At 38.0% G+C, this 25,000-nt stretch overlaps 1 protein-coding gene across 1 annotated transcript in view; it reads right to left on the bottom strand.

Annotated features, from left to right (window-relative positions):
- The window catches only part of LOC106867292 (uncharacterized), a 277,845-nt gene that overhangs the window by 140,522 nt on the left and 112,323 nt on the right, over positions 1 to 25,000 (bottom strand). The window contains exon 2 of the mRNA XM_052975386.2: positions 16,436 to 16,623. Coding sequence (XP_052831346.1) covers positions 16,436 to 16,623 — 188 coding nt within the window. The remainder of the gene's footprint in view (positions 1 to 16,435; positions 16,624 to 25,000) is intronic.

Raw genomic sequence — 25,000 nt, 5'->3', positions numbered from 1 at the left:
TATATATATATGCATATATATATATATATATATATATATATATATATATATATATATATATACATATATACACACATCTATAAACATTTCTATCAATATATATACACATACACACACACACAAATGCACATGCACACACACACACATCTGTTTAATCCTATAAGGGGAAAGCAGAATCCTTCCTTGCCTCTCCACTCAGAGTTTTGTCTTTCCGCTTTCCCTGGTGGAGAGAGGAAACACTAAACTTTGATCGAAGCCTTAACTTCCAGTAAATACACACATACAAACATATACATATACATACACATATATATAGGAGGAGAAAGAGTCAGGGATGAAGAGTGAGGTAGGGGCAAATGTATGGCCATCAAGCTGGAATCCTGATTGGGTATATTTCATGCTATTATCAATGCCATGATCCATGGGAGAGGCATGAATATCACAGCATTCCGTCTGTCTTTATTGATTTGTAGTCTCATGAATTTGTGTATCATTGGAATTATGAACAAGCATGCATCATTGTTTAACATTCACTTTCTCTGTTATGTATGCATGAAAGTATCAAGTAGAAAGGCGCGCGCGCGCGCGTGTGTGTGTGTGTGTGTGTTAACATTACTGAGTGAAATTAGTAAGATGGAAAATATATCAAAGAGTGTACCAGTAATTCAATGGGCTCACCTTGTTACATCCTGCGTTATGTTGATTCTACCTGGAGATTACTTTCAGTGTACGTGTATGCATGTATGTCTGTCTGTAATACTTTCTGACAGAATATTTGAAAGAGGAAGATGCTCAGTTGATCCTGCAACTGAAATATTCATTATCGAGACTTGTTATAGAATACTCGCAGACTATTCTATAATTATAATGTTAAGGCTTGTACGTATGAGAAGTGCACATATAAATATCTGCATGTATATATGTTGTGCAAGTATGTATATATATATGTGTATATCTGTGTGTGTGTGTGTCTGAATGCATGTATATATTCACATATACATGCATGTATGGTAAATATAAAAAAAAAAAAAAAAACTGTCCCAAGAAGCTGGTGTGGTTGGGGTTGCATCAGCGAAAATTATAGACTAAAGTTTGGGAATTTGGATAAGTTTCTATGCCATGGAGAGAAGGGGTTACTGACATTTCTAAGAAAGGAATTTTTTGCCCCCTCTCACAGACAAAGGGGCAGTCCTGAAATGCCAGATCTCCCTTCTCCCCACAGCCTATCAACTTATTAAAAAATCACTAACTTCACTGCGCGCGTGTGTGTGTGTGTGTGTGTGGACACATTCACACATACACAACATATATAGGGTAATGCAAATGTAGGTTTGTATCCAACTTGTGTGTTCTGGGCAAACCAACTCTACATTTGCGCACTGTATTGAAACCAGCAATAGACATAATGTGGTTTCATTAGGGACCCCCTCCCCCGCCCCATAAAATTGTTCACCCTTCTAAAAATAGGAGTCAAATCTGAAATCACAACCTAAAAGCTTTAAAATGGAAGAACATATGGAATTATGTATTCTTGGCCGTACTTCTAAAAAAAAAAAAAGACTGTGACATTCCTTTAATCCCAAATCTGTTTGATTTGGGTTAATCTGACGTAAAACAACAACAGTTGTGAGATTGACTTCAATGCAAAGACTTATATTCCAAACATTTTCGGTCTCGTCAGCCTCGTTCAGTTTTAACGAGAAGGGCACAACAACTCCATTAATTAGTCCAAAGAAGAGCAGCTCAGTCAAGGTTGATGTAGAGCTGGTGGTAGTTGTCATTCTGCAGCTTCAATTAATACTTTCTATATTTATCGTCATTCCCTTGGAATAAAATATCAATTTGTGATGAGGACATGATGATTTCGATCAGTTCACTAATGCATGGCAAAAGATATCTCTATCGAGAATGGGATAAGAGATATGCAGCGTTGGTTTATAATTAGTCACTTTTATCATTGCATTGTTTTTTAACTGTTAGGCTTGTCTTTTAGCAGCAGCAGCAGCAGTTTCCTCTGCAGACCCACACCACCTCTGTCCTATCATTGTACACAATAGATATGTTCAAGCAAAGCTGACCAAAGTAAGCGAATAACAACAATAACAATTACAATCTGTAAAAGAGGTAAAATTATCATCATCATCATCATCTTCATCATTTTATTCATAGCTGATAACAAAATTAGTGAAATCATGGACACGATACCCTGCTGGGTTTAGTTATGACCTATGCATTCTTAGTTCACATCCCATAGCATTCAGCTTTGCCTTTCGTCCCTCAAGGTTCCATACAATAAGCTCCAGGGGTTAACTGCTGACATTGACTAAAAAACTCACTACATCTTTGTGCCTATTTGATAGCATGTGATATCATTTCCTGCTGACTGGGCAGAAGCCATATGAAATGGAAGAGAGTCACCAAAGAGACAAGCATGGCAGCTGAATGCAGCTCAAAGTGGCTGTGGGTGACAAGAGGCACCAAGTGGAGCCCTTCAAAGAGATGGACACTAATTCAGCCCTTGTTGCTCCACTCAGGCTGATCATATGGGCTAAGGGGTGAAGCCCTATAATACGTGCTGATGGTTAGAGCTGCTGTAAGGCATGAGCATACAGGGCAGTCACCCAGGGGTCCAACAGGTCTAAGGACCCAATTCTGATCTATGTATGCTGTAGCTTGCCATAGATAACAAATACATTCAAGCCCATTGCATTCATCTGCCCCTGGGGCCTAAAATGCTTCTAAGAAGGCTCTACTAATGATCTGGAAAGGTTTTTGATGTTGCAATGGATTCAGAAGAAGGGCTTGCAAACATCTCTGAATAGCTTTGGCAGTTTCTGTGTAGGGCAAAGCATCTTTGATGCTTATTTCCCCTTTACTGGCATCGATGCAGTCAACTGTATAACTTGTTCCTCTGCATTTGAGATCTTTTGGTAATGTATGATTGAAGTGGCAAGAAGTACAGCTCCTTGACCGAAAGATACAATAAGCTGTCTGCATCTAGAATTGAAACCGAGGTGTAAGGATCATGAAACCAACGTCCAAGCCACTACACATCAAAAAGAGGAGGCATTTTCCTACATTTACTGTGTCTTGGGGATTGACTCCAGAACACTGTGATTGTGAAATAGATCTGTAAGACACATGGCTATGCCTGCCACCAACCTGCATGAAGGGCAGATCAGAAATGAGGTGAGAGAAGAATATCAGAGTAAGAAAGACAAGGGCTGTGCTGGTATGAACATGTAATTTGAATGGACGATGAGGGCTGAGTGACAAAGTGACATGTGCTGTCAATGGTGGATACCCATAGAAGAGAAATGCTTGAGAGATGTCATCTGATCAGATCAGATTCCACAATGATGGACCTCACAAAAAGAGGTGACAAAAGAATCGCATAATTGGCAGTATGTTGTACAGCAGGCATGTCCGATGCATGACAGCATGGAAAAACAGATGTTAAAACATCTGGTCGATGATGATAATGATGACAATGTGGGTGATGATGGTGATAATAATGATGATTATGGTTGTGGTAATGATGATGATGACGGGAACAAGATGATGATTGTGTTGATAAGGACGAAGTTGATGGTGGTTGTCATGATGATGATGATGATGTGAAGGAGGAAGAAGAGGGGGAGTCAGGAAAGGAAAGAGAGAAGGAGGTGGAAGAGGAAGTGAGGCAATTCTGATGATGTTGTTTAACCTCAGATCAACTTTGATCAAGCAAACCTTTTATCGAAGACAATCCTATCATGACAATCCCATCTTCTCAGAAATACATGCCTAAGGCTACATTCTTCAATGTGTTCCTTCATTGTTTAAAATGCCAGGTGTGATTTGGTGAAAATTTGGCTGCTATTTCTAGCATATTCAGTGACCATCTAGAGGTTTCTTGGCTTCACTGTTGGCTTAGCATTTTGATGGATGTAGCTTTGACTGAAGAACTGATGATGATGACCATGATGATGATGACTATGATGATGATGATTATGATGATGGTGCTTGTGATGTGGGTTACAAGTGATGGTAGAAGCCATTAAGAGGATGATGATGGCAGGAGGAGGAGTGGGTGGTGATGGTGGTGATGACGATGACAGACAATATGACAATAACATAATGTCCAAGACAACAATAAGATGAAGGCAGGTAACATTTTATGCTTCCTTAGATGTGGGTGCTGTTAATGAAGGTGCCCCCCCCAACACACACACACACGTGTATGTGCATGTTATATACATACATACATACATACATAAATAAATATATATATATACATACAGATTGGGTATCAGCAGGGTGTCAGATGCAAATGGCTGCTATTGTTGTTGATGAGAATGATGGTGTAGGAGGAGGTGGAGGGAAAGGGAGAGAAAACTATAAGGACTCTACATGAATGAGTTATACATAAATACACACATGCATTTATGTATAAACACAGAGATTAAGAGACAGAAATAATTGTGTGTGTGTGTGTGTGTGTGTGTGTATGTGTGTGTGTGTGCGTGTGTGTGTGTGTGTGTGTGTGGCTAAGAAGAAACCGAATCCAAGGAGAATAGCAATGGTGCGGATTGTTTTTTTTTGAAGTTTTGACAAAGACCGCATTTAGGAATTAGAGAAAAATTTCGTTTTGATCCTGGATTATGGACGGAAAATAATTTTTCTCACATCTCAAAGAATGACTTTATCTGGAACAGATTAAGAAATTGTAAACTTTACCAGCGTCTGCACATGTTTACGTTCATAAATTATGCAATTAATAAGATGAACAATTAGCTTTGTAGCTAAGTATCTATTTGTTCATTGTAAAAACCTAGCTACAAACATACTGTTTCAGTACTTTAATTATAATAGTACACACACACACACACACACTCGCCCACTCGCCATAGCATATATATATCATGCAAAAGAGTGGTGAACATGTGTGTGTGTGTGTGTGTGTGTGTATATATATATATATATTGAAATAAATATATTGAAATAAATATATTACGAATATAGAAAGATAATAAAGAGAGACTTATAAGAACCTAATACAAAAGAAAACCAAAGAAAAATTATTAGAATAAGAGAAAGAGAGGGAGAGAGTGACTGACAGTGAGGGAAAATATATGAGAGAGAGAGAGAGAGAGAGAGAGAGAGAGAGAGGACGTAAGTGTTGGCAGAGGGATGGTTGGAGGATGGAGAGAGAGAGAGAGAGAGAGAGAGAGAGGCAGTGAGAGAGGTAGAAGAGAGGAATGTGCTGGACTGGAGACTTAGTGGCCGTAGTTGTGAGATTAGGAATAATTACAGAGTATCGATGGCTTGTTTTGTACAAGTTCTGCAAAATAGGAGGGTATTTCAGCAGATTAGGGATTTCAGAGAAAATCAAGTAGAAAGGGAGCCCAAAGTATCGGATATCTTGTAATTAGGGTTTTGTCCATTCGTTCCTGTCACTGACAACCTTCTTTTTGTCTTTTCTGCTGGGCTTTTACCCTATCAAAGGCCAGCTTTTTGCCTTTTCCACTCTTTGCTCTGTTCCCCCACCTTATCTCTCTCTCCTCTCTCTCTCTCTCTCTCTCTCTCTCTCTCTCTCTCTCTCTCTTCTTACACTCACCCCCCCCCACCTCCACAACCACTACAGCATCTCAACCTGAAACAGCATCTTTTCCTCCCTATTCCTCTCCCTCTCACCTTCCTCTTTCTCTTTTTTCTTTTTCCAACTCACCTACTTACTTGTCTATCTCTCTACTACACAGTTCTCTCTCTCTCTCTCTCTCTCTCTCTCTCTCTCTCTCTCTCTCTCTCTCTCTCTCTTTCACTATCTATCTATCTATATATATATATATATACATACATAGCCTCCTCCTCCTCCTCCTCCTCCTCCTCCTCCTCATCATCATCATCATCATCATTTAACATTCACTTTCTATGCTGGCATGGGTTGGATGGCTTGACAGGAACTGACAGGAACCCAGGGGCTGCACTGGGTCCCATACTGTGCTTTGGCCTGGTCTCCATGGCCAGATGCCCTTTCTAATGTCAATGACATTACAGAGGGAGTAGGCTCCTGCCTGGCCAGTGTCTGTCAAACCCATGCCTGCATGGAAGGCAGACGTTGAATGATGATGATGATGATGATGATGATGATGATGATGATGATGACTTCTCTCCTTGTGCTCTCATGATGCAATAATCTGATCATAATTCAGTGTCAAATCTAATCATCATCATCATCATCATAGGCAAGTGTTTTCTACAGTAATCCCAGGCTGATCACGGGCTTGTGAGTGAATATAGTAGGTGGAAACTGTGTGGAAGCCTGTCGTATGTGTGTGTGGTGAAAGGACATCATAAAAGACAAAAGTACTGAAATCATCATCATCATCATCATCATCATTATAACCATCATCACTATCACTGCCACCACCACCATTACCATCATCATCACCCTCATCACTATCATCTATCACCACCATCTTCATCGTCATCACGATCAGGCAGCAGCAACAAGACAGGACGGGGAGTGTGCATGATACATGCACACAGACCAATGAACACGGAACAAACAATGGACGTGTCTTTGTTTTTCTTTTTTAGAAAGCTCCTAACAACAAACCAAACTGGTCCTTGCGCTAATGGCAGCAGGCTAAACGCCCTGATAACTAATGGAGGAATAAATGAAGCAGAAAGGAAGTCTACCAGTTTGGGTTGTTGTTTGGTGATAAATCTGCCAGTCTTTGGCATCAGTGACGGCGGCGGCGGCGGTGGTGGTGGTGGTGGTGGGGAGACGGTAGGAACATCAAGGAATAGCTGTCCGGTTAGGTGGCTGGCTGGAAACGGTGAATGGGGGGGGGGGGGTCCTGGGTTTACATGGCTTTGCCTATGTAAGCTGTCTCATCATCTTTCATCAGTTTCGTGTATGGTCAGCAACCAGCAACCAGGCATAACGGAGAGAAAGAGAGAGGGAGGGAGGGAGCTTAGTGGTGGTGGTGGTGGTGGTGGTGGTTGAGAGAGGATACTGGGTGGGGATATGGCGGGGGGAACTCAAGTGAGGGAAATCAGCCCCCAGTAGTTTCTACTGAAGTCTCAAATAGGAGACTCAGCCTTTCACATATTATTATTATCATTATTATTGTTAGTGATTGCCCGAGAGACCCATTAGTAATTCTGAGAAAATGCTTAGCAGCAATTCTTATTTCTTGTGGTTCTTTGTGTTCCGAGTGCAAACACCACTGAAGCTCACTTTGCCCTTCATTCTTTTGAGGTCAATGGAATAAGGACCAGTGAAGTACTGGGGGTCAATGTAATTGACTAACCCCCTTCCCCCCTAAAATGGCTGGCATTGTGCCAAACTTAGAAAGAAAGAATTTTCATAACTTTTAAATTGTTTCTCTTTTATTTTCTAATGAACTCTGCAGAGTTATTCTTAATTACCATGTTACCCCGAATTGTTCAAATTGTGAAAGTAATTTACAGACAGACACCCTGTGTGTAGGTGAGCACACGCACACACACACACACACACACACACACACACGCACACACGCACACGCACACACGCACGCTAATACTATTATTACTACACACACACAACATCATAAAGCTTATGGTTAATCATTAATTCATTAACACAACTATTACAACTACCAAATGCAGACACCACAGAATGTCATCGTAAACACCAGCAGCAGCATCATTGTGGTTATTGTTTCCTTGTCTCCCCCCCCCCCTCTTCCACCCTCTTCCACCGCAACCATTGCTGCTACTTTTGCTGTTGCAGCTTAGAGGGGTGTTGGGCACATTGGAAGCATGGGGGGGGGGGGATGGGTGGAAGTGATGGAGGGCTGCTGACCTTATGAATCATATTAAGATGGATAATCTCACCTGGCAAAGAAACAGGACTGTATTTAAAAGAAAATTATAAAAAGAAAAGAAAAAAAAAAGAAACAAGCCAAGAAAGAGAGAGAGAGAGAGAGAGAAAAGAAAGGGAGAAAGACAGGAAAACAAAACGTCTTAACCATAAATGTATATATGTATGCATATATGTATATATTTTCATTATCCCACCTCCACCCCCCATTTTCATTACAAATCTGAAAGAATGAGTGCAACTCTATCATAATGGTTTCTTTTCTTGGTCCACAACCATCCAAGGCTCCAAGACTGTCAGCCGAAGACTTTGGGAGAGAAAATTAAGACGAGAAATACAGAGAACAGCAGAGGGTTTCCATGGAATAAAAATGGTGAAACCAACAATAATAATAATAACAATGGAAGAAGAAGAAGAAGAAGAAGAAGAAGAAGGGGAGGTGGTGGTGGAGGAAGAGGAGGAGGAGGATAGGAAGAAGAACAAGAAGAGAAGGAGGGGAGAAGGGTTAGGCTTAGGGCTAGGGACAATAATGTCATTTTAAGAGAGAAAACAATATCATAATCATAATCATCATCATCATCATCATAAAGCAATTATTATTTTTACAAAAGAAAATAAAGTAACAATTATTTTCCTTCCCCCTCCTCGTCACTTTTCCTTTCTTTTTTCTTCTTCTTTTCTTTCTTTTTTCAATAAACATTTCAACATGTCTTAATAGGTCATATGACAAACTGTGTAAAGGGGAGATTTTTGGAGGTCTTCTCCCTCCCGTCGTCGTTGCTTGGGTGGCTTGTGAGGGGAAGACGGTGATGAGGGTGGTTAGAGGATGTAGAGGAAGAAGAAAGAGAAATGGAAGGAGTTAATGCGTGTGTGCGTGTGTGTGTGTGTGTGTGTGGGTGCGTTGGTGGGATGGAACAGGGTTTTATTGCAATGGGATTGATCAGGAATGGGCTGGGATGTCTAAAGATTTCATTGCTAACTATTATTGGATTAAAAGATTTTCTGACGAAAATGTGTGTGTATGTATGAGTGTCAGTAGCTCTGTAGTTATGCGTGTGTGTGTGTATGTATATATATGCATGCGTACAGACATAGGCATACACATGTGTATGCATATAATTACACATGTATGTATGTTAGTACTTGTGTACATATTTATGTATGTGTACATATGTATGTATATATAAATATGTAATTGTGTATGTATATGCATCTCTCTGTATATATGTGTGTGTGTATAATAATGAATCTCTAACTGCATGTAGAAATAATGTTGTCACACGCACGTCCATTTTGTTCTAACCTTAATATTTCTTGGCTGTCTGTGAGATTATTTCCACTTTTCCTTCATCATTCTATTATCTCTCTCTCTCTTGCACCTTGTATGTATCTATCTATCTATACTAAATATTTATATCTATATATATGTGTGTGTGTGTGTATGTCTATGTATCTAACATTGCTTTTGTTGCACAAAGTATATATATATCTGTATATATATATATATATATATATATATATATATATATATATATATATATATATATATATGTATATATAATACATTTTCTTTATCTAATAGCATTACACGATACAACTTGTTATATGCACACATACATACATTCATAAATATGCACAGTCATACGTACACACATTTGTGTGTGTGTGTTTCTTTAAGATTATGTTTCTAAAGCAATTCCAAGAATAGCAACATGATGTTTATTGAAAATGTGACTCAAACCTAAAAGTAGAGTCAAAACAAACAGAGTCCGTTTTGACTGAGATTTTAAGCTTGATGGTGTTTTTGTTGCACCGATTCCAGTTAAAGGAGCCATCAAGCAAGATTTCTTATAAAAAGAATCGTTAGGTGTTTCTGTATCAATATAAAGGGAAATGCTTTCTAAACATGAGAGAAGGAAATAAATCCTCAGTGATTAAGAGAGTTCAAAATTTATAACAGGTTGTTAAACAGCAACTCCTGACTGCGGTAAAACCAGTTGGAATCAACTTGCATGTATGATGGGATTGGCTAAAAGGATCTTTTAGAGTAACATACTTAGAATAGAGACATACATTAATACACTTGCACAGACATATATAGATATCAACATCATCATCATCATCATCAACCCCTCTATTTACATTACTGGGTCTCAGGTCCTAGAATTTCATAGGGTCAATTACCTGACTCATGACATTTAAGTGATCAAGATCACAACTTTAGCCCTTAAGGGGACTCCATTTCTTCACAGGGTTTACAACTGAATGAAATGGAGCCATATGAAATGAAGTGTTTTGCTTAACGGATTGCTGGTCTGGGAATTGAAACCACAACCTTGCAGTTGTGAGTGCAACACCCAAATCATCAGGTCATACACCTTCAGTATATACACATATATACACACATATATACAATCTCAAATGGAATCTCATGGAGATATTTAGCAGGTTTTTATGCAATTTCTATCAAATGAATTCCAGTCGCTACATCTTTGGTCAATTCACGTCACTAAAAGAAGAAAGTCGTTTGCCGTGGTGCCATGCTGCAGAATTGAACCAGAGACCATAGCGTTGATTTAAAAGGAACTTCCAATCATAATCACACAGCCATATGCCAACATGGCACCCAGGGATAATTACTTGTTCGATAATTTAACTTCACCCTTGAGCTGCAGTCAAACCTTTCGCCGGAACAAGTCATGGAGCATAATAGATAAAATTTCATCTTTTTACATATGTGTGTGAGTGTGTGTGTGTTTGCGTGTGTGTATGTGTGTGAGTATGTGAGTGTGTGTGTGTGTGTGTGCGTGTGTGTGTGTGTGGTACTAGTCATATTGACCATGGTGGTGGTATTGGTGGTGGTTTTCAGAGTTGAATTTGATTCTGTTGGCTTCCTTTTTACTTCTCTTTTACGTAAGAAATCTACTACTACTACTACTACTACTCCTACTACTACTACTACCACTACCACTATTACTACTATACTGGTTTTGATTCTTTGGTTGCTCATAAGGGTGGCATCTTTATTTGAATGTACGTATGTGTGTGTGTGTGTATATATATATATATATATATATATATATGTATGTACATGTGTATGTATGTATGTATGCATACATGTGTATGTATGTATGCATGTGTGTGTAGTTATGTGTGTTCCTTGCTGTGGCAGCCAAAGAGATTGCAGAAGTGCGAAAAAAGATCTCCCGCCGTCCTCTGCCGAGGAAACGGCAAAGCTTCGAACCTGTTGATGAAATGCGATCCCGCAGAGACTTTCACAGCCAATTAACAACTGATTCAGCAACACAAACAAACAGGAAAATGGTTCTGGAGAATCAATGAAAAGACTTTAATACCAGGCAAGACAGGGTTCTTTCTATTCTGGCAACGAAACTGCACTCAAGTTTCACTGGAGAATAAATACAGTTTAAGCACAAGAGAAACAAAAGGAGAATGGAGGTGAGAGTGGTGGTGGGGGTGGAGGGGAAGAGGAGGGAGGAGAGAAAAGAAGAGATAAGTGAAGAAGAAGAAGAAGAAAAAGAAGAGGGAGAGAAAATGGGAAAAATGGAAGAAATAATGAAAGGAAGAGAGAGAGAGAGAGAAAGAACAAAGGAGAAGGGAAAAGAGAAAGAACTGGAGAAAGAAAGGAAGGAAGAAAGGAAAAAAGGAAGGAAGAAAGAAAGAAAGGAAGAAAGGAAAGAAAATGGCCAACTTCAACTGTCTTGAAAGATGAAAGAATGTCAAAGAAATTGCAAATTTACAATGGTTGTAATAATTATTATCAGCAAGATTTGTGGCCAGTGGTGGTGGTGGTGGTGGTATGACGATGAGGGCTTTGGTAGGGATGGTGGTAGTAATCATCGTCATCATGATGGTCATGTTTGGGATGGTGGTGGTGGTGATTTTGGTGATGGTGGAGTTTGTCTTTGCCATCATTGATAATCATTGTGATAGTGGTGGTGGCGGTGGTGGTGATGGTGGTGGTGGTGGTCATCATCCCCATTGATGAGAAGGTTGAGGCAGAAGAGAAGGAAAGAAAGAATCGGAGAAAGCAAGAAACCAAACCAGGGAAAGTAAAAGAGATCCTCTCTCGAAATTGGAGATTCAAAGGAAGACAAAGAAAGAAAGAAAGAAAAAAGAAAAAGAATAAAGTTCGTATTTTCTTCAGTTATAAAAAAACAAAAGACAAAAAAAACATCAAGCTTTAGAAACGAAACAAATGTTCTCCAGATGACCACCCAAACTGGCAGAAATAGTAGCCAAACCTCCTTTAATTTACACCGAGTAGTTATAAATAAGGAAAGGACACATTAAGTAATGTAGTCTTAGATATACTGTGGTATATACTGTCAACAGAATATACTAACAACTGCAAGATATTCAAGCAACCTCTTTCACAAGAAAGCTGGGTTGTGATTGAAATTAGCCGATGGCAAAGGTGTTTGTGGGATGAAGCGAGGAAGAGAGGAAGAGAGAAGACTTCATGAAGGAGCCTCACAACTGACTCACTCAGAAGAAATCTCTCTATATGGGACGTGTGTGGAATTTACCTGTGTGTAGGGGCTCGATTTACGTGGACATTCGATCGCTAGAAATAGCAACTGAATCTTCATTATTTTACAAAGAGAACATATTGCATCATTGAATTCCTGTACGATGCGGTTCTTAAAAAGAAGAAAGAAAATAAACAGCCACAACAACAACAACAACAACATAGACACAGGTGTGGATAGGTGGGTGGGGTGGACTTGCGCCTTGGGCAAGTATCTTCTACTCTAATCCCAGGCTGACCAAAGCCTTGTGAATGGATGCTTGTCATGGATGTGTGTGTGTGTGTATGCATGCATGTATGTATACATGTATGAGAATGTGTATGTCTTTCAGTTTGTGTTTTATTCCCCATCATTGTTTGACAATCGGTGTTGGTTTGTTTACATTCCTGTAACTCAGCGGTTTGGCAAAAGAAACTGATAGTGTAAGAGGCAAGCTTAAAGTCCTGAGATCGATTTGCTTGATTAAATCCCTTAGGATGGTGCTCCAGCATGGCCAAAGTCCAATGACTAAAACAAGTAAAAGGTGAAAAAAAGGAAAAGTATTTTCATGGGTGGGGGCCAGCTCAATGAGATCTAATCTGGGGGGAAACCACAATAAGACTTTAAGTAATGGAAAGAAGAAAAAAATGAAAATTCTGTAAAGTTTTTAAATAATTAAATAAGAAATAAAAAAATTGATGTGTTTTGATATGAGAGAAAAATTGGAGGTTTAATTAGTGAAGCACAACCTCAGGTAGATCAACAGGTGACAACAACAACAGTACCATCCATCACTAATATGTATGCCTTATGTGTGTTTGACATAATCTGTTGATCAGTGAAGCATCACCACCCTGCCCCAAGGGGTCTTTGACAGGGGACCTGCTGTTGGCAGCATTTGGAATGGTGAGTAGATAGCTTTTAGCTATCAAGTCTTGTAGAAGGTGCTATCCTTCTGATTCTGAATAAATGATATCTATCTATCTATCTATCTATATATATATATATATATATATATATATATATATATATATATACACACACACACACACACACACACACACTCATATGTATAGAAAAACAGAGATAGATATAGATATATATATATGAAATTAATGTCCCTTGTCTTCCTATTAATTTTGTAGCACACTCCGTATTCACCCTTATTTAGAAGAATGTGGTCCAAGACAGCTGAAGATTGACAGAAACTCTGTGATGTTTGTTGAGGAACTTTAGATTCTGAGATCAAGTATGACTGGAATCAATTTTGCTTTTTATCCCTTTGAGGTCCATAAAACAAAATACCAGTCAAGTACTGCAGTTGATGGTACCGACTAGCCCCTTCCCTCAAATTTTGGCTTTGTGTCTAATGCTAGGAAGAATTATTGTTGCTTGTTGACTGCATTAACCATTTTCTATAAACCACGGCAGCACTTCAGTTTCCTCCAATTCCCACTGCTCTCTGCTGAATTTTCTCCACTTCAGACAACACTGCTCGTAACATCACTGTCTGTGACTTCTGTTCTGGTCACTAAGGCACTGTAATTTACCATTCCACATCAGAGAGAGAAAGAGAGAGGAACATCAATTCTACTCTCTTTCTCTCTCTCTCTGTATTTTCAATTCCTCTCATTCTCTGTATTTTCTCCTTACTCCCTCTCACATTTTCTTCTTTCTTTCTATCTTTCTCTCTCTATGTATTTCTATCTCTCACATTTTCTGTATTTACTTCTAACTTTCTCTCTCTCTCTCTCATACACTTTCTCTTATTTACCTTCTTCTTTCTGTCTTTCTATAAGCCTTTCTATCTCTCTCTTTCTTTCCCTATGTATGTATGCATCTATCTATCTATCTATCTATCTATCTATCTATCTCATATTCTCTGTATATCCTCCATCTCTGTCTCTCTCTCTCTCTCTCATACACTTTATCTTCTCTCCTTCTCTCTCTCTCTCACACACACACACACACACACCACAATTCATTTAGTAATTTAGTATGACCTCCCTGTAGACATACAAACGATATAATTTCACTCATTTACTTTCCCTGTTCAGAATGAAATCTGCTTTCATTGAAATCAATTGCCAAAGCCACTGACTCCAACACACACACACACACACACACACACGTCTAATTCTAAACAAACATGCACAAGCAAACATACATGTGTGCATACACATACACAAATACATTTGCATGCTTGCATGCACAAGTGTGTGTGTGTGTATGTGTGTGCCTGTACATATGTTTGTATATCTATCTATAGTCTTGCCTATGTGTTGTGTCTGTGTAACTTTATTAATAAACTCATCAAATCAAATATAAATTGGATAAAATAATATCATCGAAGGAGACGCAACCATTAAGTCTCTCACTTTCGCTTTACAATTCTTTGCCTTTTTTTTAAAAATATAGTGACACACTGACACACACACACACACACACACACACACACAGCCATATCAACACCAACACACTCTCTCATACACACCCACACAACACCAACATACACACACACACTCACCAACACACACACCAACAGACACACACACACACACACAGTTACCAACACACATACACACTGACAATTATGCTTCTTTCTCCAAAGAAATTCCTTAAGAAATGAACAGTGACTTATCAAGATGAAATTAATAACCATTATGTATCTTTTAGTCTGTTGATTGTCTACGTTCTTAGTTTGGTTCTTGTCATCAACGTCATCATCATCATCATCATCATCATCATCATCATAATTATTTGTCTGCAGATAAAAATCTGTGTAGAAGAACGTTCCTATTACTGACATTTTTCTTATTAGTTTTAATTGCAAATGATAGATGTTGGTCATATAGAAATTCTTAGACTATACAGGCACTATGGGGACAGGTATGACCAACATATTGTAGTTAAGAAACTTGTTTCCCAACCAAGGGGTTTTGGGTTCAGTCCTGCAGTGTGGTACCTTCTCTTGATATCATGTGATAGTCGTAAATGAGTGTCACTGTCATACAGGCAGTGTCATTCACTGCCAATATTCTGTGAAAGCATGTTGAGCCATAAAGAAATGTGACTTTGTTTGGAATCAGGGAAGGAATCCAGTCATAGAAATCCATCTGATTAAACTTCACTTGACCCATGCAAGCGTGAATGTTTAAATGATGAGGATGATAATAATGATGCGTTGTATAACAGGATGCCAATATGGCTTTGCTGCACTTTTTCTGCTGTCTACTTTTTTGTGTGTATATGCGAACTTGTTCTTGTGATAACCACAACTCAGGTGAGTATAATGTACTTTCAATCAGGACACAACAGTTTCTGCTGCTTTACATCACAGCTTGCGACCAGAGATACGGTATTTGAAGCTAACGAGGTTATTCATGATACCAGTCGGTGCAGAATAGGAAGGATTATGTTCTTAGGACAGTGTTTTAGGGGTGTGCTGTGGGGGATACAGATAAATCAATGAACTGTGAAGAGAGCTTCTTCATGGCTGTTTGACTTGCTAAGAAAAACAGTCTCATAATACTCCCTGTTATTATAAAAAGTGCATGAGTTTTGTTATAAAATGAAAAAAGATAAAATGATTAATATTAACTGGTTGAAAAAAAATAGAGGAAATGATAAAAGTTACTGGATAAAAGGATAAATCTATATTTAATAAATAATAATAATATCCTACGATTCTTTTGTAGAAAGAGATACATCATATAATTTTCTATATATTTTTTTACATATTATTTCATTGAACATCACAAGACCAAATCTAATTAAAAAGAAATCAAAGAAATCACACAAAAATGATACCACACTGAAAAATAAAGTCCTTTTAAAGAAGAATTAATATTTTATAGTTTTCTTTTTTTTTTTCATTTTGTTTTATATATTTGTTTAACCAGTCATTTTTTTTTCCTTGTTGCACAAAAAACAGTGAATAAGAATCTCTCTTTAACTTTTCTTGATAGGAAAAAAAAAAATACAAGACAAAAGTTTCCCAATTTTTTTCTTTCTAGAAAATTCAAACTGAATATCGAAAGGGAATTACCTTGAAAATAGCTTTTGATCCGCAGATAACTAACTGCCAAGCGGAGGATGGAAAGTTTATCAAGTTTTGAGATCACGCTCTGTTCAAACGGCAATAGGCTTGCAAGATGATCCAATTCGGCATTCAGTCTTTCCCGATGGCGCTTACTTGGATTGCTTTTTGGTGGATCTTTCACTGGGGGCTTCACACTGAAACAGAAGTGAAACGATACAATATTAGAGTTAGAGTCACTCCTCATTCTTCTTATTATTATTGTGGTTAAGAAGTTTGCTGGGCACCTTAGGTAAGTGTGCCCAGTAAAAAAAAAAACCATGATGACTAGCCATTTGGGTGTCTTATTGGCACAAGGCCCAAAATTTGAGGGAAAGGGAACTGTTAGATTAGCCTCAATATTTGACTGGTATTTTGTCTAAACTAGGAATGACAAAAATCAAGACACCCTGAGCAGAATTTGTCTAACTGTTATTTTACTTAGTTAGCTAAATATATTTATTTGTCCATCTGTCATTTTGTAGCAAGAATATAGATAAAGTATTATCCATTTTATTTCGATGCCTATCTATTGTTCTGTTCCTGTCTTTCTTTCTATATTTTTATATCTGTCTATCTATCTTCCTATGAACTTATCTGTCTGTCCGTCCGTCTGTCCATCTCTCTATCTGTTTGTCTCTCTGTCAGTCTTTCGCTCTCTTTCTTTCAATATTTCTGTATCTATTCTGTGATTCTGTGCCTGCCTTGTCAGTCAATCCAATCTGTCATTGTATATAGACATCTGTCAATCTATCATACAACAGCTGCCTGTCTGCCATTCTGCATCTTCTCATCTCTCAGTCTATCTCTCAGTCTATCTATCTATCTATCAAACAGTTTATATATCTATCTATCTATCTATCTATCTATCTATCTATCTATCTATCTATCCATCTATCTATCTATCTGCCTGTCTATCTGCCTGTCTATCTATCCTACCATCTGTCAACATCTTAATTACTTCACCAGCTAAGACTTTCAGGTATTTTCATATTAAATAATTACACACAGTAAAAATAATACTCAAATGAAGATTTGTGGTGTACGAAAGAAAGAAATCTTTGTTTGCAACAAGATTAAGTTTAGCAATGATGATGTTTCTCCTTTTCTATCTTAAAATTCATTCCATAATTAAAAAATTAAGATTCTGAAAACTCTTTATCCTTTGCTTTCGTTCTATCTATTTCATTTTTTCTTTACTTTTTCCCCATATTTCCATGTTTTAACAAATTATTGCAAAAAAAAAAGAAAAAATTTAAAATAAAGCTGAAATAAAGTTAAGACAGGAAAGACAAAAATAATTGAAGAAAATATACTAAATAAAAAAAACAATAAATCACATTTTTATTTCTTTTGTTGTTTCTTCCTGTTTTGTTCTGCTTCTTTTTTTAAAACAAATTTTCACAATTTGAATAGATTTAAAAGCTTTTTGCTTTAGAAAACAGACTGACATCAAGTCATTGAAAATTGGTTTATGTCTGCACTGAATAAATTGTGTTAAACATGTCAAAGTCAGTGAAGGAATTTAGCAGGAACGCACACACACACACGCATCTGCACACACACACACACACATGAATACATACATATATATATATGTACACATACATATATACATTGCATATGTACACATACATACATATATATATATATATATATATATGATGACGATATATATATATATATATATATATACACACACACACATATATATACATATATATCTGACAATTTAAATTTTACTGATCAAATTATCTATAATTGAATTTTTCACTAAATTTTTACATTTTTCATGTTGTTGTTTATTTTATGATTTTCATGATTTGTTGCACTTCTTTTTTATTTTTTCCCTCTTTTTTTTTTGTTTATTTCTTCCAGTATTATAACTTTAATTAACTTGCCTTTTATTGTATTTTTAATTATGTTTCTGCTTAGTGCATAACTCAGTGTATGCAGGTTTGTCTGCATGTGTGTGTGTGTGTGTATCATTGCACTGGACATCGGCAATTATAATTATGCTTACATACATGTATATACAGAGATATATGTGTATTTGTGTGTGTGTGTGTGTGTGTGTGTGTGTGAATGACTATTCATTTTTTCTCTCCTTTTCTCCCTTCAATGTTTGCAGTTGTTAAAGATGTCTGCACATTTAGACATCAATGGTATGTATTCTTAATGGAGATTACTTTCCAAAGCACTTCCTGCCGTCTGCCATTATGCACAACTCAAGATGTCTCAATGTGGTCATTTAGTCTCCTAGAAATAACAGTCAGCTATCTCTGAAATCGCGCTTGACTCCCAATCAAAAAGAATGCAAGTCTCAGTCCGTATCCCACAACACAGACAAACGACAATGACAAGGTATAAATGGCTTTATGATGATGATGATGATGATGGGAGGATGCCAATGGTTTTGATGGGAATTGTGGTGGTGCTGATGATGATGATGATGATGATGATGAAAAGCTGTGTAAGAATGGAGAAGGAAGCCACGCAGACCACCCCAGGCAGATGAATTAGGCATGTTCAGATAACGGAACAAGATTACAATCAGTAGCATAGCTGGAGGGAAGAGTAAGGGGTGCATTCTACCCTTGGTGGTGCTTTTATGGAGGTAGCACTTTTGGGTCTACTGTATAAGACTGTATAGACTGTTTGGTGGGTAGGAGGAAAAGAGATTAAACGGGGGAGGACTGAGGGTCTTTGTTGGACACTAATTAAAATTTAATTATGCCAGTTTTAGGACAATGAATATTGTCTAATATTTTGGAAAAGAAATTCTTCTACAACACATATTTCAGGAGTTCCTTCTCAAAAGAGTTGGAAAAGCTAAAAGGGGGAGGAAAAACCCAGCAAAGGCATCAGCAGACTATGGAGACCTTTGTTCTTGGTGAACCTCTTGGCACAGCCTCAGAAATGTCAAATGAGGTTGTTTCATCCTTGGTTCCAACAACCAACCAGTAACCTCTCCCTCGGCCATAACCAGCAGAACTATGCCATCTTCTTATCAAAATTAAGGAATCTTACCGTAATGGGAAGTGAGCAGGATTGTTTGGCTGCTGGACACAGCAGGAAAAGAATAATAATAAATAATAATAATAATTATAATAATAATTTAATATCCATTTTCAATGCTGGCATGGGTCGGATGATTTGACAGGGGCTGGCAAGGCTAGGGACCCTGCACAGGTTCCATAGTCTGTTTTGGCTTGGTTTCCAGGTGCTTTTTCCCCACCGTACCATCACCAGTGTTTGTTACATGGCACCGCCCCTAGTCCCTTTTATGTGGGTGGGCATAAAAGAGAACCCTTTCTGCTATGGGCAAAAAGCCTGAAATTTGGTTGGGGTTTGACAAGTCAATGCCAAGAAGCTCAGAACTCAACTGACATTATTTTATCAGCCCCGAAAGGAAGAAAGGCAAAAAGGCAAAGTGGTTGACATTTGGAGGGTACCCAGTCATAGAGACCATACCAAGGCAGGGCTTGAGGAAGTCCTCTCACTTGCCAGCTTCTGTCAAATTGTCCAACTCATGCCAGCATGGAATGTGGACATTAAATGATGATGTCGATGATGATTATGTTTCTTCTTGAAGATGGTAGAGAAGAGGACTTATTTTCATCTGGGTATATGGCAGAGAAGTGTAGGGGGATGGGTGAATGAGTGAATGGATGGATGGATGAAGTGGGTGGGGAGGTGGTAGGGGTTTGGTGGCTTGTTTGAGACTGAGATCTTCTCATGATCGGAATAAACACGTTAATCCTTCTTTAGTCCTAATCTAAGAAACTGCAGGCTAAACTGAGAATTAAATACTATTAACCTAAGTGATGAATGAGGTCACCAGCCAGGTTGTGATCATGTGGCGGCGGCGGCGGCGGCGGCGGCGGCGGCGGTGGTGGTGACTGTAGTGAATGTAGTATGTAGGAGTAGTGATGATGGTGAGGCAGTGGTGCTAGTGGTTAGGGGTGGATTGTGGTGACCAAGGGGTGGTTATGTTAATAGCAGTGATAGGGACAATGATGGTGATAGTGGTGGTGGTGGTGGTGGTGGTGGTGATAATAGCAACAGTGGTGGTGGCAGCAGCAATGAAGAGGTGGTGGTGGTGGCTGTGGTGGATGCTGTGATGTTCATGTCGGTGACTATTTGATGATAGTGATGGTAACCATGGTGGTGATGCTGTCTTGTAGTAATACTGATACTGGTGCTGGTTGAGACATAGATGATGATGATGATGAGGGGGAGGCTGGTAGTGGTGGTGGAGGGAGAGTTAATGGTGAAAGGTGGAGGAGGTGGTGTTGGTTATGATGGTGGTCATCATCGTTGTCATTGTTGATGTCAAAGTTGTAGTGGTAGGTAGTAATACTGGTGGTAGTAGTGGTAGCGGTGATGACGGAGGCGGCAGTGGTGGTGGTGGTGGCAGGGTGGCGGTTTCGGTGGTGGTGGTGGTGGTGGTGGTGGTGGTAGAGGTGGCAGGGGTGGCAGTGGAATCAGGGGTTGGTCAGTTGATGGATGGAAGCTATAATATTCTGGTGCAGTCTAAAAGATACTTAAGAATGTGGTTCTGAAGCAGCACCTGGGTCTGAGAGAGAGAGAGAGAGAGAGAGAGAGAGAGAGAGAGAGAGAGAGAGAGAGAGAGAAAGAGAGAGTGAAAGAGAGAGAGAGAGAGAGAGAGAAAGAGAGAGAGAGAGAGAGAGAGAGAGAGAGAGAGAGAAAGAGAAAGAGAGAGAGAGAGATTTGCAGAGATTGTTTCTTACATGAAAGAGATGAAGAAACTTAAAGAAGCCATTACGATGCACCACCCATACATTGTGGTTGCCTATAGTTCACATTTCATAGGAGAACAACGTGTGTGTGTGCATTTATGTAATCTTAAATGTGTGTGAGAGTGTAATTTGATTATGTATCTGTATGTAATCTGTGAGAGAGAGAGAGAGAGAAAGAAAGTGTATGCGTAAGAGAGAGAAAAACTGTGTGTGTGTGTGTGTGTGTGTGTGTGTGTATACTTTGGTGTAAATAAGTGTGTGTTTGTGCAATCTTGAATGGTTGCACAAATGTTACTTGGTTATGCGTCTGTATGTAATCACAGTGTCTGTTTATGTAATCTGATGTGTGTTCAGACATTAATAATAAATAAATGAAGTGTAGCTTAATAGATGTGTGTGTGTGTGTGTGTGTGTGTAATATGTATCTATTGTGTAATACATTAAAAAAGAAAACACTGTATATTTTATTTACACATACATTCATGTGCATGCATGTTTGTGTGTGTGTGTGTGTGTGTGTGTGTGTGTGTGTGAATCATCTCCTTCACAGTCCAACAAACACACAAGAGATTATCGATCCCACTGCACAGCATTATGAGTAAATGTCTTCTGCCATACCTTTAGGTCCACCAATACCTCATGGGTGAAATTTGACTGATGGAAACTGTGCAGAAGCCTGTTAATCGACAGGTTTCCACAATCTGTAGTCTGATATTTGTTTAGAAAACTGGTGTAAATGAAAAGTTTGTTTGAGCTAATGGAACGCTATGTCAGCCATGCACAGGGATGCTGTCTGCAAGGTCAGGGTTAAAGACAGAGTGATTCTCTTGCAGGATGAAGGGCAGATTGGATGATATTTGAGTCTGAAGAGTAATTTTCAATGGACATGGAATTTACAAAGGATATGCAAAGAGTCGAGAGAAATGAAGCAGATATGTTCTGCTTGATGTGTAATGGTAGTGGAGACACACAGAGTATAAAATGAAGATTGTACTGGTACAAATCATTCATACATATGAACGATGAGCAGAAACTCATTTGCTTCTCTTTTGCCCTCTAAATTTTACTGCTAAGAAGTCTGGTTATTAAATACCCAAAGAGACAGCATGTTCATGGCAAGAATGCCTCTTTGATCATGGGTTGCTCAATCGGGGCTGGGCCATGGTTTCACAAGAACATCAGCTGCGACATTCCAACACCATCACCACCAGAATAGCCACAATAAAACCTCCCAGCTTACTTTCTCCAACACTACCACAATAACTACAACCACCACCTTCACCACCACCAACAACAACAACCACTGACAACAATTAAATCTCTCTGTTCACTAGCACGACAACAATAACAATAACATTATGAGTAAATACCACCACCACCACCACCACCACCATAACAATAATAAAACCTGTCTCAATACCTTCACCAGGACTATCACAACAATAACAACAACAGCACCATCAGGATAACCATTGTCACCACCACCACCACCACCATTAACATCATCACGAAGCATCTTAGATTAAATGAAACTAAATAACAAGGAATTTCATCTGCTGATATATATTAGCTTTGTTTGGTTAGGAAGACATCAAAATAAGATTATGGCTAAGTGCTCTAATCCATTTCTTCTGAACTTTACCGTTGGCATCAGGAAGACCAAAGCAACACGTTGATGCTTTCCTGTACTTGTCAAAGTTTCTTCTGGATCTTAATAGCAACCTCCTCCGACCCCTGTGCCGGTGGCACGTAAAAAGCACCCACTACACTCTCGGAGTGGTTGGCATTAGGAAGGGCATCCAGCTGTAGAAACTCTGCCAGATCAGATTGGAGCCTGGTGCAGCCTCCTGGCTTCCCAGACTCCCAGTCGAACCGTCCAACCCATGCCAGCATGGAAAACAGACATTAAACGATGATGATGATACATATACATACATGCACACACACACATGCACACACATATATATAATATATATACATATATACACATATATACACCCATATATATAATTCAGAGATGATACGGAGAAAATTCAGAGTGCCAACAGTGTATTCTCTAAACTCCAATAAAAAATACATTTATTTGTGTATATTAGTATATATGGGACTTTAATTGTGTGTGTGTACATGTATACACACACTAATATACATACACTAATATACATACACTTACACACACACACACAGAGTAACTTTGAAAGTCTGTGCAACTTGGAAACAAAATAATAATACATTTCTACAAAAGCTCTTTTCATTCTCTTGTCTTCTATTTTTGTTTGTCTTTTAATCTTAATGTGAAATTCATTATTCTCTGTGTTGTCCTTGTTGCAGCATGTCACAAAACCATCTAATGAAAAAAAGATCAATAGAATACCTCGCTTCAGACATTACTCTATACTACTTAATTTATTATAGAGGTATTCAAAATTTCCTGGTTTTATCAAAGAAGACAGAGTACAATTGCAGAGCTGAAAGAATTCGTTAGCGATACAGTGTCTTCGAAAATTCCTAAGAAAACTTCGTAAAGGTTTAGATCCGATCTGAACCATTCTCACACAAACAGCTTTTTGCCAACCAAACTTATTTATGGTAACATCTTCACAAGAATTGAGTTTTTGTTTTAGTTCTTTTTTTTTTTTTTTTGCTGTTTTTCCTTTTTTTTTTTTATCACATTAGCAACATTACACAATCCTGTTCAACCAACAAAGAAAACTCTGTTGAGTCGAATCTGTCACTAGAAATAGCAGCCAATGAGAGAAAAAGAGATTTTCTATGCGAGTGCATGATCTGCAAGAAATAGCAGCAAAAGTCACACTGAATCACACTTTATAGTTTAAATGCGTGTGTATATATATATATATGGATATACATCATACTGGTACTGGTGATAATGCCACGTAATTTTTTTTTTACTCAAACAAAGAAATTCATACCTTTGTCCTGATTGATATTATTCACAATTAACGTGAAAATGGAAGGTATGATATATAAAGTTAACGTTTAGCCAACACTATAACACAAACTGAAAACATACCATAGTTGTAGCTAACTCACCTTCCATTATTTAAGAGAGTAGGGTGTGACATGCTAGGATTTGGTTGCTCTTTCTAGCAAGCAGAGCAACTACATAGAGGCTCCCTTGCTTAGCTCCTCACATTTACACACACACACACACATACACACACACACACACACACACACAAACCCATCAGATCATATAGAGGAAACAAGATAAGTTTTCAAAAGCACACAAAAACTGTTATATTTTGCTTTATTTTGTGAAGTGTCAAAAATATTTTCATTGCATTTTTTGTGTAACGAGGTCACAAACATTATCACACTGCAAAGTTAAAAAGAAAAAACAATAAAATATAGAAAAAAGAAAAAAGAAAATATACAAAATGCTTTTTACACTTGGGAATCATTTAAAAACTCAAAAATTCTCTATGAAATGTGTACTTTTAAATTTAGTTTCCTTAATTAAAATTTGTTGGGAGTGAGATAGAGGACGTATTTAAAATTGTTTATTTAACAAGTGTGAGGTGATTATTGTAAAGTTTTTTTTTTTTTTGAAATATATCTAAAAGTAGATAATTATCTTTGAAAAATTTTAAAAAACTGTTTCTTGCTTTAAAATATTTGGCTCTATTCAATTTTAAATGTAAAAACAATTTTGACATTTGCTAAATTTCTAGTGACAAACAAAAAAGAAAGAAAAAAAGAAAATCCAACAATGGAATTCAGCTTATATCAAAGAAAATTAACAGAATTA

Source organism: Octopus bimaculoides, chromosome 21 (assembly GCF_046866305.1).
Source record: "Octopus bimaculoides isolate indiv1 chromosome 21, ASM4686630v1, whole genome shotgun sequence".
Taxonomy (NCBI): Eukaryota; Metazoa; Mollusca; class Cephalopoda; order Octopoda; family Octopodidae; genus Octopus; species Octopus bimaculoides.
This window is presented reverse-complemented; position numbering and strand designations above follow the sequence as displayed.